The 16,023-nt window shown below is 43.1% G+C and overlaps 1 protein-coding gene across 1 annotated transcript; it reads left to right on the top strand.

Moving 5' to 3' along the window:
- Positions 1–5,798: 5,798 nt before the first annotated feature.
- On the top strand, positions 5,799–9,907 carry LOC147428713 (pentatricopeptide repeat-containing protein At3g09040, mitochondrial-like). Its single transcript, XM_086497099.1, has one exon. The coding sequence runs from the start codon at positions 6,041–6,043 to the stop codon at positions 8,273–8,275; it is 2,235 nt and encodes a 744-aa protein (XP_086353225.1). The 5' UTR covers positions 5,799–6,040; the 3' UTR covers positions 8,276–9,907.
- The last annotated feature ends 6,116 nt before the right edge of the window (positions 9,908–16,023 follow it).

The following is a 16,023-nucleotide window of genomic DNA, read 5'->3' as shown; positions in this document are numbered from 1 at the left end:
CTCTCTCTCTCTCTCTCTCTCTCTCTCTCTCTCTCTCTCTCTCTCTCTCTTGCAAAAGTATTGTTCATGCCAAGTTAACTAAGTACCATGTTTATGTTGCTACCATCGATTAAGTTCACCCGCTATGCTCACAATGTAATCTCTCAAAAGTGCTTCACCTAATTTCCTAATTCCGCTACTCTCATTAGTCAAGGAAATTGGTGCTTTTACAAATTTAGTCAAGGAAATTGGAAGTCCGCCTTTTTCCAAGGAAGTTCAGTTTCCTGATGGTATTCTCGAAGATTTGTATTCTTTATGTGGTCATGAACTTGATGTCAATGTTGTGAATGGTGTTTATGATGTTGAGGAGATGGTTTTGACAGATGATGATGCAAGTATTTTGCAAGTTTTTGATGATGATCAAGTGGGTTTTCTTGGAGATTTTTCTATCTTTGTATGTGATGTTGTCAATGAAGGAGATATGATAAGTAATATGTGCTTCATGCAAGAAGAGAAGAAGTGGAAGGAAATTCAAGAGACACAAGTCAAAAGTTGTCAATTTCAGGGAGATATCAGTGATTGGAGAGATTTGTGACTAAAAAATGGATTTCTTGATGTTTTCGAGGGAGAATATGTGCAAGCCATCTTGGTGGTGTCTTTTATGTGTGAAGGAGATTTCAACCTTTTGTTTTCAAGCCTTAAATCAAATCAATTTGATGAAGAAGCAGATCACTTTGGATGTTTCTTGAATCAAGATTTTCAGGAAAGTTAATTTATTTTGGCATACTGAGTATAAATCAGGTCTTCGCGTGTTGTATCTACATGCAAAGATATTGCAAATGTTCAAGAGGTGTCTAAAGGAACTTGAATTGGAATCTAAATCTGAATCTGCTACTACTGGACCTGAATGTGTACCTGAATCTAAATTTGGATCTGAACCTGACCCTGAATCTGAACCTGACCCTGAATCTGAACCTGTTACTGAACTTGAACCAGAACCAGAACCTGAATATGTACTTGAATCTGAAAATGGACTTGAAAACCTGAAATTACTTGAAGAAGAGGAAAGTTTACTGATTTGTAGAAGAGATTTGATGTCATAAAATCTAATATCTAACCAACCCAAATGATTTTCTCATATTAAATTGATCACTTAATGTGGGAGAATAAATGGGAACAAGTGTTAAGATATAGATATGTGCTTATAGATCTATCTCAACACGGGGCCAATAGTAAAGGGGCCCAAATGGGAGATGGTCTATCAAGAGCAAGGCTAACCAATGGAGCATAAGACCTTAGGGTTAGCTTCATTGAAGACCTCCAATAATGTGTGTAAAAGTCCTTTGACCTTAGGTAAGCTAGGGTTGAGCTTGAGGTGGGAACCCGGCCCAAGCTCGAGGTGCTTGACCTGCTTGAGGTGCTTGTCGTGCTTGAGGTGTTTGTCCTGCTTGAGGTGCTTGACTAAGGTGCTTGACTTACTCCATGCTTGAGGTGCTTGACTTGCTACATGATTAAGGTGCTTGAGGTGCCTTGAGATGCTTGCCTGAGATGCTTGTGGGAACACCCCCTAGTCCAAGTGCTTTGTCATGCTTGATGACTAAGGTGCTTGAGCTCCTAAAGTCAAAAGCATCCCTACAAGAGGGGGGGTGAGCCCTTTTCCTAGGGATTAGAGAGAGAACACACACTCACACTCACAAGGGAAGCCCCAGCTTGAAGAGGTAGCAAGGACACATGTCAGGTCCCTACCCATGTTACCTTCATGTGTTGCTTGAAGCCGATTGGCTAGGCTTCAAAGGGGTCCAATGATAAATTACTTGAATTATCTAATTGTTTTTGCATTTATCAAGTCCTCTCTCTCAAAGGGGAAAGGGGGACACTTGTCCCAAGGCTACCCATGTTGCTTGTAATAGCTCCTGCTTGTGATTGGCTAGGCCTGGAGGGGTCCAATGAGCTTCAAGCATGAGCTACAAGGGGGGGTCGACCCAAGCAAGCTAGGGGGGTGCTTAGGGGGTATACTCACCCACACACACTCGCAAACACTCTCATTGTGTACTATGCAAAGTGCAAGAGCTCCCTCTCCTTCTCCAAGCAAGTAGAGGTTGAGAGCCTACACCAACACTCTTGGCTATGGAGTGCAAATCCAACCAAGAGCCATGCTTCAATGCTTAAGCTTGCCATCTCCTTCTTCTTCATTACTATGCTATTATGTATGCTAGCAGCAAGAGTATGATAAGTGATGAACTAATTCTTTCTCCTACGAAATGTTTCTTCTTCCTCTTCCCTACCCTCATTCCTTGCTAGCTCTCTCCACCTTCGAAGGTGTTTGAGGTCTTGGGATAGTTAAAGCTTTCTTCAAGTTTATGTTATGTTTGTGATGCATGAAGCCTTCCATCTTCATGGCATCACCTAGGTCACAAGGAACACAAAGACTGTATTGTAACAAGTCTCTCTTTATGGGAGAAATCATAATACAAATGCCTATTGGAGGGGGGACCGGCTCCACATAAATCCGGTCCTCAACTGTTGTCATGTTCTCTAAATTCTCTCTCTTGCAAAAGTATTGTCTATGCCAAGTTAACTAATTGCTATGATTATGTTGCTATCTTCAATTATGTCAACCCGCTATGCTCACAAAATCATTTCTTGAAAGTACTCTCATTAAATTCCGCTACTCTCAAATTGAATAGGCAAATTCCATTACATTTGAAGCGGGATGCAGGAAGCAAAGATCAATTTGCTTATTTTTTGCCTGACATGAGTCAAGAAGATCATGAAAATCTTGTTTTTGAGGATGTGGAGTCCAGAGTTGAATCTAATCTTCTTCCATAGATGTTGAAGATTTTGGAGAAGCATTGTTTGATAGTTCGCAAGGTGTTTTTTCATATCGAACCGTTTGTATCTCATTTTGAATTCAAACCTGATCTATGTGAAAGGTTATCTACTGCAAATTGGTGGTTAACATTGATTGTGGAGATGTTTTTGAACTATGTGATGATGGTTATTGAGCTTAAAGTTGCAGATGCTTTAAATCTTGAAGTGTCGAAAGCGGGTGAAGCTCAACCTGAAATCAATTTTTCATATTTCTTGAATTTTGAAATTGCAAATGAGATCTTGCAGATGGAGATGTTGGTTTTGATGATTCAATTACATCAGTTTCATATTGTTTGGATCGGATTTTGCAAGATAATGAATCAAGAGATGAAGGTTTTGGACCTGATTCTGCAAAATGATTGTGGAGTTCAAAGGGATTTGATATTTTGGATGTTTTTCTTGCTAAAGTTGCAGACTTTGATGAGTGGAGTGATTGAGTTGCAAAGAGAGGACTCTTTTGAGTCTAATTTGCCGAGAATGATGAATGTTGAAGAGGAGATGTTTGTGGAGAATTTGGATCAGTTTTTCCACGGTTCTTGGAAGCAGTTTGTTTACTTGAGAAGATGTTTTGGGGATATATTTGTTGATTTTCAGATTTACAAAGGGATGCAAAATTCAAGAATGAAGAATTCAGTGATGCAGAATTCACTGATGCAGAATTCAGTACTGCATATTTTAAGAATGCAGATTTCAGGGATACAGAGGATCTTGAACCTGAATTTGACTATTTTTATTAAATTTTGGTTGAGTGAAAACTTGATCATTGGACTGTGGTTCTACCAATTTGTTTTGTATGAGCTCTTATGGATGATGATTTACTTAATGGGTTCCCAGCCCTAGCATGGTGCCAATAAATGGTGCACTTGTAAATCACTCTTGATGGTGAGGTGGTGCACAATGTTTTGTGATATCAATGTAATCCTTTGGGGGGTATGTAGTTAAGGTATGTAGTTGTATATCTTGGATTTAGTTCCAGGCACTATACTTTGCCTACTTTTGAGGAGGTAGCACTGAGTTTTTGGAACAAGGGATGTGTGGGATTCGAGTCCAAAGTTTTTGCTGGGAAAAACTTTTTGTCACCGGGCTGTGCCAGATGTTAGCCTTGCATATTCTTTCAGTGAAGTGTTAGTGAACCTTAGTAATTTACTTTTCAGTTTGTAATTAGTGAAGGGCTTTGTACCTCTTCATTTTTCTTAGTAGTTGGCCTCACACCTGATGGTAGCGTGTTGTATGAGAGAAGGACGATGAATGAAAGGCTATGGCTATGAAGATTCTGTGTTTCTCTTTGTATTTAGTCTTCAGTTTCCATTCAGTACCCTAATTCTGTTTCAAACCTGTACAAGTATTGAAACTGTTCTGATTCTGCGAGGTGATGATGTAATGATTTAATGGTTGATTTAGTTGTTATTCCCACTCCCCTATGCCTCAATAACAGGTACATCAAGAGCGGTGGTAGGCACCTCTCCTTGGGCATCTTTTCCAACCGCAGTGAGCAAGCGCAACCATTCCACTCCAAAAGAGCTTCATCAAGAACGGCTGGAATTGCACTCTCCAACACCTTGTCATCTGCTTTAGGCTCCACCACCGCTAGCTCTTCATGTGGATGATTGCACTCTTTCTCTTTTACCAAACTATCCTCTCAAGCATCTCCTTCCACACAGCTCGCTTTTGAAGCAGTTTCGCATGTTAGCCAGGGTGCACACTCTACAGTATTGCCAGTAGATCATAAGTGCTACCCTTATTGTGAAGGGCTTGCGACCCATCTCTCTGTTGGCAGTTGTCCTGTGACAAAGACGTGGGGCCTACTACGGCTCATAGCATAGGTCTATGTGCTATTTAGCGTTTTGACAGACATCCCAAAGGCACTCTCTTTGTCACCACCCCACTCGGCACCCGTCACAAGAGACTAAGATAGCTAGGGGGGGGGGGGGGGGGGGGGGGGGGGGAGAGAGAGAGAGAGAGAGAGAGAGAGAGAGAGAGAGAGAGAGAGAGAGAGAGAGAGAGAGAGAGAACGCTCTTGCTAATACTTGCAAGAGCCATCGCCCACCGCCTCTGAAAGATACAATGCACACATGAGAGGCGATCGATCTGATCGTGCCTATGTGCTGATTGAATTTGAGCGAATGACGAAGTGTGCACATGATGCTTGTTACGTTGCTGACATTGTCAAAAAGACATGACAGTATTTGTAGAGGGTGTTGGAGGCTGCTCGTAGAAGATATCAACCACGAAAACACTTTTCCGCCATTTCGAACAGGGGCATTGGGATTGAACGATTCCTAAGCTTCCCTGGGGATTCGATTCATGGAATTGCTCCATGATGGGGATGAGGACAAAATATAGGTGGGTCCATTACCTTTTTGAGCAAAAAACTGAGCGAACGACGCTCATGTGAGCACTGCAAGAGGCTTTGAGGAAGAAGGGTGATTGCGGCTACAAAGGGGGGAAGACAATTCTGAATAGGCCTACCCATGGGCTACCTACCCCAATTCCTCCCTCCCACTTGCCTCACCACCGCCATTTCTCAAATCGCATCATCTCCAAATTCTCATTTTTTAACGATTTTTGTAAAATCATGCACCCATACTCTAGTTTTTGGTGAAGGGCAACCTCGACACTATTTGACACGGGGTCTTAATGACCCCCAAGCAATGGGATCGACGACCCAAGTTAAAGCGCGCGAATCTTGAGGCAGATGAAGGGTGGAAAAAAAAGTCAACGACAACGGCAACGACGGCCAGGGATTTGAACCAACGACGGCCAGGGATTTGAACCCAACACCAAGCTTGACGTTGGCAACCTGGTGAGCTAATCACGCAAGCACATGCAATTTGTTCACACTCAAGTGAATTCATATTATTATAAAGCTCGTCATTGTTTACCCTCCCTCATGTCCTTCTTTACTTTTGCTGTGCATCCGACGTTTGAGCGCGTCTCCGGTTTCCTTGGCTTCATTTATGACCCGGTGTTAGATAGTGCTAAGGGAAGGGCAGACAAATTACATGAACATTAGTACGGGGGACAGACGCAGGGATCGATCACGATAGGACCCCCGCGTAAAACACACTCTCTCTCTCTCTCTCTCTCTCTCTCTCTCTCTCTCACTCACACACACACACACACGCACGCACATCCAAATCCCCCTTAAGATCACGCAAGTCAGGAAGAGAATGACAAGGACTTCATAGTAATGTGCCTTTCCTTTCTGAACTCATTAAAAGCCTGTGCTAAGAACAAGGATTTGTACCAAGGCAGTAGGATACATGCTGATATTCGCAATCGTGGGTTACTTGAGAAGAACATATACTTAGGGAATACATTAGTTAGTATGTATGCCAAGTGTGGTGCACTTATTAGAGCACAAGAAGTCATTGACGAGCTTCCTGTCCGGAATGTTGTCTCTTGGAATGCACTTATTGCAGGATATGTTCAACATGGGCATGGTAAAGAAGCTCTAGGTTGTGTACATCGAATGCGAAGTGAGGGCATCTCTCCAAATCCGATTACCTATGCTTGTATTTTGAAGGCCTGTGGCATCACACAGGAAGCCGATGTGGGTGAACATATGCATGGTGAGATTATTAGGCAGGGCCTATTGGAAAATGACATTGTGCTTGGCAATGCTTTGGTTGACATGTATGCCAAATGTGGGGCATTCACGAAAGCACAAAAAGTGCTTGACAATCTTCCTTCCCGGACTGTTGTCACTTGGAATTCATTGATTGCAGGGTACGTCCAACTTGGGCACGGTAAAGAAGCTCTAGGTTGTTTTCAACATATGCAGAGTGAGGGCCTCTCTCCAGATGCAATCACCTATGCTTGCATCTTGCAGGCATGCGGTATTAGTCAAGAATTTGACATGGGTGAACAAATTTATGATGAGATCTCCAGTCAAGGGTTGCTGGAAGAGAATGTCGTGCTTGGAAATGCGTTAGTCAGTATGTATGTCAAATGTAATGAGCTTACAAAAGCACAAAAAGTGCTTGGCGAGCTTCTTGTTAGGAATGTGGTCTCTTGGAATGCATTGATTGCTGGCTATGCCCAAAAGGGTCAATGCCAAGAAGCTCTAGGTTGTTTCCAGAGGATGCAAAGTGAGGGCCTCTCTCCAGATGCAATCACTTATGCTTGCATCTTGCAGGCATGTGGAACTAGTCAACAAATTGACATGGGCAAACAAATTCACAAAGAGATTGCTAGTCAGGGGTTGTTGGAAAAAAATGTCATGCTCGGAAATGCTTTGGTCGACATGTATGTCAAATGTGGCGCATTCTCAAAAGCAGAGAATGTTTTTGACGAGCTTCCCGTTCGGGATGTCATCTCTTGGAATGCATTGATTGTAGGATATGCCCAACAGGGGCAAGGCCAGGAAGCTTTGGGCTGTTTTCAAAGGATGCGAAGTGAGGGCTTCTCTCCAAATGCAATTACTTATGCTTGTATCTTGAAGACATGTGCCCTTATGCAAGAAGCTAACATGGGCAATAAAATTCACTATGAGATTGCTAGTCAGGGGTTGTTGCAAAGGGATGTTGTGCTTGGCAATGCTTTGGTTGACATGTATGCTAAATTTGGTGTTTTCAAGAAAGCACAAAATGTGCTTGATGAGCTTCCTGTTCGGGATGCTGTCTCTTGGAATTCGCTCATTGCTGGATATGTCCAACAGGAGCAGGGCCAGGAAGCTTTACTCTGTTTTCAACGGATGCAAAATGAGGGCCTCTCTCCAGATGTCATCACCTATGCTTGCATCTTGAAGGCATGCGGCCTTACACATGTGATTGATGTCGGCCAAAAGATTCATGAGGAGATTGTTAGTCAGGGGCTCTTAGAAAACAACATTGTTCTTTGCACTGCTTTGGTTGACATGTATGCCAAATGTGGTGTCCTTATGAGAGCACAAGAAGTGCTTGATGAGCTTCCTGCTCGGGACGAGGCCTGTTGGAGTGCCTTGATTGCAGGGTATGCCCAACAGGGGCAGGGTGAGGAAGCTCTTGGTTGTTTTCAGCGGATGCAGAGTGAGGGTTTCTCTCCAGACGTGGTCTCTTGGAGTGCACTTATAGGAGGATATGCCCAGCAAGGGCTGGCTAAGAAAGCTCTGGACTGTTTTCAATGTATGCAAATGGAGGGCATCTCCCCAAATGCAATCACTTTTGTTAATATGCTCACAGCATGTAGTCACTCAGGTCTAGTAGACGAGGGGAGAATGCTGTTTGATAACATGAGGGGAAAATGTGGCATTACACCGGACATAGAACACTACACTTGCATGGTTGATCTGTTCGGACGGGCAAAGCTTCTTGACAAAGCTATGAGAGTGATTGAGATGATGCCATCGTCTGATTATGCTCCGGTTTGGTCTGCTCTTCTAGGTGCTTGTCGAAAATGGGGAAACATGCAGCTTGGAAGAGTGGCCTTTGAGCGTGCAGTTTAGCTAGATGCTTGCATGCAGAAGAAGGCACAAATCATAGAATGATAAGATTTCCTGTCCAGAATATTCACTCATTGCAGGGTCCAACAAGGGCAGGATCAGTAAGCTTTAGGTGGTTCCAGCTAAGAACACTCATGATTTGTGTTGAAGCCATGTGAAATTATGCGTGACATTGTCAAGCGCAAAATTAACACAGCAAGTTTTAGACGAGCGAAGGATGAGGTCTATTGGGGTGCATTCATTTCGTTCTCCCAAGATCCCTTTATAAAAATAGACAGCAAAGCAAAGGGTGAGGTCTCTTGGAGTGAATTCATTTCAGGATATGCCCAGCAGGACAGAGTGAGGAATTTCACGCTGTTTTTCAGCAGATGAGGAGCAAGGGTTGCTCTCCAGAACGGGTTTCTTGAAGTAATCTTGCTTAGCAAGGGCTGGCCAAGGAAGCTTTGGACTCTTTTCAAAGGATGCAATAAGAGGGCATCTCCTCAAACGCAATGACTTTTGTTAATGTGCTCAATGTCTGCAGTCCATGGGGTCTAATGGATGAGGCACTACACCAGACAAAGACCACTACACGAGCACGGTTGATCTTTTTGGACCTTTTTGACAAAGCTATGAGAGTAATTAAGATTAAGATGGGGCCTTGGTCAGATTATCCTCCAGGGTTGTCTGCTCTCATATGAGCTCGTCAAAAATGGGAAATGTGAAGTGGGACATGGATGAAGATTATGACAGTGATTGTGCTGGGAACTGGCCTAAAAGAGTACATCCTCAGTGGTCTGTTGTCTGTTGATCGCCTCATGGTGATTGGGTTGTGCTCTTTTGGTTCTGATGCTGCACCGATTTTAATGGGCACGAAACACGCATGATGTATGTATGAGAATGAAAAATGCCGCTTAGAAGCTGCTGGGTTGATGCGAGGAGAATCTACTCGGGGACATCAAGACACTTAAAGATTTTCAACTTATTGTCCCAACAAGGGACGTTTCCCACATTTGCGTTGGATCTCACAAAACATATCCTCTCATTCCAAAACGTTTTGCTGTTTTAGCGCACTGACAATTTGGCCATAGTACATGAACCTCCCAAGAAAGAGTCTTCCTTTGGCTAAAGTGGAAGTGGTGATTAAGCTTGGATGTCCATCAATAGTGCTTGGTGCTTGATAAATTTAGTGTCAAGAAGGGTATAAACTGCTTAACCACAAAGCCTGTCGGTTGGAGTGTTCAACGGATGAGAGAGAGAGAGAGAGAGAGAGAGAGAGAGGTGAAGCCGCCAAACTCAATAACTCAAGAGGAAGAGGCAGAATGATATAAGATGACTAGAGAGTGGGCTTCCCTCCACTCTTCCGTTGCTTTGTTTCTTCAGCCTTTTCTTTTGTTGGCACTGCCGGAGGCATGTATTGTTTTGATTTTTTGTGGACAAAGTGTCTCGAGATGCGTTTGGGAATTACTTTGATCAAAGGAGGGAAATTTGACTCTTTCTTTTCTCCAGGAGTCCAATGTCAAGAGAGCGTTTTTGCATGCTCTCAAGTGCATCCGCAGGCTCTCTCTCTCTCTCTCTCCGACAGTGCACTCGTCCATCGGACTTCTTGTTTTTCATGGGGTTGTGAACTTTGCTTGGTTGGTTTTGAGAGGGTAATTTCTATTTTGTTCTTAGCTTTTAGATTTTGCTTACAGTCTCATGGCCAATTTGCACTCCAAGTGTAAGGGATGTCTTGTCCAATCCGAGATTAAACTACAAGTGAACTCATTTTAATTAAAGTGAACCAAAATGTGATATCCAAGTAAACTCAAAGTGACTATATGCCTTATGTGAACTCATGGTTTCTTAAGCGAATTCAACATGTACAATTACATCCGAGTGTCACACGATGGTTTGCTTTATAATTACAAATGAGCTTGCACGACCTCCCCTACGACGAGTCTCGCTCACTCTTATCAATGGGTTGCTGCGTGGTCATTAATAGAGTCATCTAAAAATGCATGGTGGGACTACGACGGGTTGTGCAAGCTCGTATCAGCAAATGGCTCATTGACGACCGCTACGCGACCATTACCGCAATCATTTGAAAAAATGTTGTGGGATTATCAATGCTTACCGCAATTTCTAATGTGGATTGATTTTAAAGGTTGAATTCAAATGCTTCCACTCTTGCACTTCAAGAGAAAATATCAACTGATTGAATTATAAGATTTTTTGGCTTGGCTTGTAGCTGGACAATGGGTACATCTAACTGATTTTGGATTGTTTGTTCACTTGATTGGCTGATGGTTCATGGTGGTTTGGTAGTGGGAACATGGGCTTGCAATGCTGGCTATGATCGGGCTTGTTTTTTGTGCACCTTATATGTAGATTAGACCATTAGTTAGCCTTTGCGTTTGGGTTTGTCCACATGGTATATGGTATGGCATGTAGTTTGTGCTCTCCCATGTTGGATGGTCTCTTGGGGTTGTGTTTGCTAGTTGTTACAGTTCTCCAGTTCTCACCTTCCTTTTGAGTGGGAAGGAGAAGATCTGGTTTTATGTCGATGGGCCTTGGCTATGACCGGGCACATTGGGTATGTTGCCACATACTATACATGCTTTTGAGTTGCGAGCTAATTTTTGCGGTCACCTTGTGGATGATTTGAAAGTCTAGATGCTTGCATGTTATTGATGGTCAATCTTCTACTTCTACGGATACACTTAGTGCATGGTATCTGGACTAACTTAGTTCACAGTCTTTGGAGTTAGTGGGATACTTTAGTTGGCTCCTCCAGGGCACCAGAGAGCGCCACCACCATATCTTGAGGCAATTGGTATGCACCAGTAGGTTCCTTACAGTCTCATAGGACCTGGATACTTGGCATTATTCTTTGTCGCCTTGGTTGTAGGTGCGCGGGAAGGATTGCACAATGTGTTGTTTACATGCAAAGTTGGGTGTCTATCGTGACTTTTGAGGTCACATACATTGTATGAGGGATCCGGTCTTCATGTTAATCGTTTGGGCTATCGATAAGGAAATGTGGACATGCTTTCATCCATTATGCATTATAGTTTGATCTCCATTCATGCGATGCAATCTTTGCTATGTGATTTGCTGCATATTGCAATGGGGGTGGGGGATATCGGCTAGCGCAAAATCATAAAAAACAAGTGATGCCTTTACTCGAAGGGAGAAACGAAGGCAAAGAATGGTTGCAGACGGCGGGACTCATCAATATGTAACAGGGGTCCAACTCAAGGGATCAAAGGTGGGAGTGAAATCAGCCGTTGATTTTTTTAAAGGCCTACCAAATATTGGGTGCAAGTGAAAAGGGGAGGCTCTACGCAGGTTAATAACTGACGCCGAAAAAGGCGTGTACCAGCGAAAGCGACGCGAGGCAGGGACTAACCTACCTCGCAGCGAGAGAAAGCGACGCAGCTGCAAGAGACCTGCGTGTGTTAGAGCGCGCCTTTTGACTCCAACTCGCCCTTGCGGAGCACTAAGAGATTACACACAGTCTCGACAGGTATTCGAGCTGTGTGGAGATTACTGCGCAGAGACATCACCTTCAGAGTGGGGAGGCCACACAATTGCAATGGCGCCCAGGGGCTGGTTTCACATGCTGAAGCAAGTTTAGGAAGTACGCTCAGCCTCGTATCAAGCTTTCAGCATTGACATGGTAAGCTTGTCTGCGTTTGCCTGCTTCGATTACTTTTTGTCATGTCAGTTTTCAGCAAGGCAGAGATCTTGCCTCAACTGACACACTGTCATGTAGGTTTAGGGTCTTTCTCTGGTTTTCTATGTCGAGATTACTGCACAGGCGGGTTATCTGTGTCGAGATTACTGCGCAAGGCAGGGGTTTTATAGCAGGTATAAAGCATCATGGGGAGCTGTTCCAACAGTTCCATGGTCACAAATGTGATGAGTTTACTGTGCAGACAGGTCCGATTTTCAGCATTGCAGAGGTGTCGAGATTGGTTCATTGCATCACGGGGAGGTGTTCAAGCAGTTATTGATTCTCTGATGTGCTGAGTTTATTGCACAGACAGTTCCGATTTCATCATTACAGGGGTGTTATAGCAGGTACAGTGTGCAGCATGCAGGTGTTTGAGCAGCTATGTGGTCTCTGATGTGCTGATTTTACTGCGCATACTACCGAGATTACATTATCTGACACAATCTCCAGCGAGCTGTTGTGTTAGGTCGAGAATGGCCGCTCATCTTTTTGTGAGGACATCGTGGGTGTTTTTGAGAGAGAATGGCATTGTGAAGGTTTCTGAATTGAATTTTGAGTTTTTGTGAAACAGAGAGAATCGTTTTTCAAGAAGGTGACAAGGTCCACGCCCAGCTTGACGTGATGATTGCTTACAAACGAGCTCTCTGTACATGGGCTCAATGGGTCGATAGGCATGTAGATCCACATGAAACACGTGTCTTTTTTCGGATGTACTCTCCATAGCATTTCAGGTAAAGGACAGGGATTGCACTAGCTATTTTGTAGTGTGACTTTTGATAGGTGCATGAAACCCATCTTAATCATTTCTGTTTAAGATGGCTTAATCTTCTTTCCTGCTTCCAGGGGAGGGCGATGGAATTCGGGCAGGCATTGTGAAGACGAGACAGAGCCCACAAATGACTAGTTTGATCTGCCCACATATCCAAATGAGATGCGAGCTCTAGAAGAAGTCCTGGGAAAGATGAAAGTACGTGTTCATGTGCTCGACGATATGAAGCTCTCCGCATACAGAAAGGATCACATCCGAGTGTCTCTTGGCATCCTCAACAATTGAATGTAAGGGAGCAAGATTGCGGCCATTGGTGCTTACCGGGGGTTCCGGACACCTGGAATGAGCTCCTGTACTATTCAATCACCTCGGCTCCCTAGAATGATATCTTTATGTCAAGTCGAGCTTGTGCAGATGCCATTTGCTAATCGTGCACTATGCACCATTGCTTGGGAAGAAAAGGAAATAGCATCTCTATGATGCTGCCCAAGCAATGTATGTATAGCATCCCTTCAGGAAGTGAGGAAAGTGGCAGCTTCATGATGTTGTGGAATCACTATGTATAGCATTGCTTGAGCAACATGTCTCATGGAAACGACACCTCTTTCACAAATCGGGATAGCACCGTAGGCTCTGGCTTTTGTGGTGGCCAGAGTCGGAGAAATCAACATTCCATACTACAGCAGTTGATATAAAGAGGATTGCACCAAAGGCTGCATTCCTTAACCAGATTTTGGACAAGGCCTTGTTCTGAAAGCTGCAGAACTAGTCACCAATAATGCTTATTTAGTAAACAAGCGATTTTCATTAACATGCCATATGTGAGCAGTGGAAAGCACAAAAGCAGATATGTATGTATGTTTATCAACACCACACCTTGAACCATTGTACACCTTGCACAACACTTGTGCATTCCTTTTTGAGTAAGTTATGCCTCTACTATGCTACCTTTTTCGTTGTGTAGGTTGCGTTGGAGTGCACTTACGTACCAAATAAATCTTCAAAGCGCTCTCTAATTTGATTGAAGCAAACTCTTTGCCACGTACAGTGAATAAATAAATGAATCACTTTAGCATTAGGAAATTTCAGAGGTCATTTGGAGGGCCATATGAAGAGAGAGAAAAATAGAGCGCGTCCAATGAGCACGAAGGCTACTTTACGTAGGAAAGTACGTAGAAAGACTCAAAAAATAGGAAAATAGCATAAAACTTTCACGAATCTAGGATTGTAGCATCGTAATTTCCTTCCTTTTACCGAGCTTTTAGGTGCTTGCATGTGGTCCCACTTCTGATATTCTCTTATGGTCATTAACGTACTGGAGGGTGACCATTAAGCCCGCACAAGATATTGGAATTCTAAAACACTTTCCCTCCATTAGAATGCTTTCAAAGTGAATCTCCCTCCACTAAAGCTTTTCTCTGAGAGCTATGGCTTCCACGTCTTCTCGCCCAAGAAGCTCCAGGTGTTTATTGTCTCTCACACCAACAACCAACAGCTGCACTTTGCCTAGAAGGCCAAGTAGTAGCATATCCTCAATTACAATATCAACTTCAATAAGTGCAGAGAACCAATGGGTTGGACAAAGGATAAACAAAGGTTCATGGGTCCTCATGCAACCAAGAAGACCCAAGAGGTCTAGTGGTATCAACATTTACCGCTCAGCATGGAAGGCCAGAGTGTTGGATTTCAAAGTTGAAATCGGCAAAAGATCTGTAAAGGAAGTTCTTGTTCAGCATGTGTTTACCCATCCAGAGGTGATAGCAAATGGTGAAAATGTATCAGATATACATCAACCACGTTGCAATTGTAAGTACTCTTGACATGTGAACTTACTGATACTCTCATTATAACTTTTCTTATATATTTTGCAATGTTTCTCCCGCTTCTTATGAGCAATGTCTCCATTCTTCACAGCTCAATTACATTAGATTTGTCATTTTTACTTATTGATACTCTTAGTTTAACTCTTCTTATATATACTGCAGATGTTTATCCCTCTTCTTATGAGCAATGGGAGCCTGTGGAGTGCTTAATAGGCCTCTTCCATGTTGTTCATGCCCACATTGGTTCTCTACAGTATTCAAGGAGGAGCAGCAAAAGCCTGGCTGATGAGGGAATATTTTTTTATGACCACTTATACCAACTCAGCTCAGGGAATAAGAATGGCATGTTGGTGAAAGTGCCTCTACCAACCGATTGGAACACTGTGGACTGGCCAGTTCCCGAGGAAACAATGGTGGAGGCAATGCAAAGTAAGCTCTACAAGGATATACAGAGGTCTCTACGTAGCTCTATTCCCACCAAACTGGTTAGAATTGCAAACTTTTGTCCTGTTGCACTCTTCATAGAGTTGTTTCATAGCTACAACATCCGTGTTACGAAAACTATGTTCATGTGCAAGTCATTTCAGCAGTCATCCTGTGACAAACTTTTTGACAGAGGATGGTATGTAAAGGAAGAGATTGGTTTACGGTGCAAGGTCGCACTTGATACTCTAGTTGTCAAGTACATGATTGCAAGCCAATCACTGTTACTCTCATTTTGGTATATGCGATCACAAATGCTCAATGGTAAGTACATTCCTATGGACCAGGTTTCTGCAGGTTTGGAAGATAATCCTGCTGTGGATGTGGAAGTGATTGATAAAGAGCATGGCCTACTGTTGGTGGTTACAATAAAGGAGCTATGCAGTCTTCAACATTTGCGGCATGACATAATTGAAGAGTCAATGGACATGGACCTATCAGATTTTTCCTTTTTCCTAGCTGGCCGTAAGGTGATGCGGCGAAGGGAAAAAGATATTTTGTGCAAAGAGTTGGATGGTCGGGTTGAAGTAGTGTCAATGTAACATATATTCTTGTGAACCCAAGTGTATACAAATGACTTTGAATACATGAAGTTTATTGAGCTCATTTGTCAATTGTGCCCTGTGAAAAAGTGTGCTTGAAATACATTTCTTTACCATGTCAAATCTCTCTCTCTCTCTCTCTCTCTCTCTCTCTCTCTCTCTCTCTCTCAATGTTAGACAAGACAAAGACATGATAGAAGAGTCATCTTAATTCATTAGAAAGTACAAACTCATCTGTGAACAATGGACTGAGATACAATTTCTGTAAGTATGGAATCAGAATGTCTTCAAGGTAAAAATCGAAGGAATGCCCCTCGAAAGAAGGTGGTGAGATAGTTGTTCCCGGCGGATTTAGTTCTCCCTTTTCAGGAGTATCATCAATCAGTAGTGTATTAGTTGCATCAAAGGGTACACTGATTTGGCTAAATGGTTTGTAC

Source organism: Adiantum capillus-veneris, chromosome 23, assembly GCF_014529385.1.
Source record: "Adiantum capillus-veneris isolate H3 chromosome 23, ASM1452938v2, whole genome shotgun sequence".
NCBI classification, from domain to species: domain Eukaryota; kingdom Viridiplantae; phylum Streptophyta; class Polypodiopsida; order Polypodiales; family Pteridaceae; genus Adiantum; species Adiantum capillus-veneris.
Note: the sequence above shows the minus strand (reverse complement) of the source record. Positions and strands in the feature narration are given on the sequence as shown.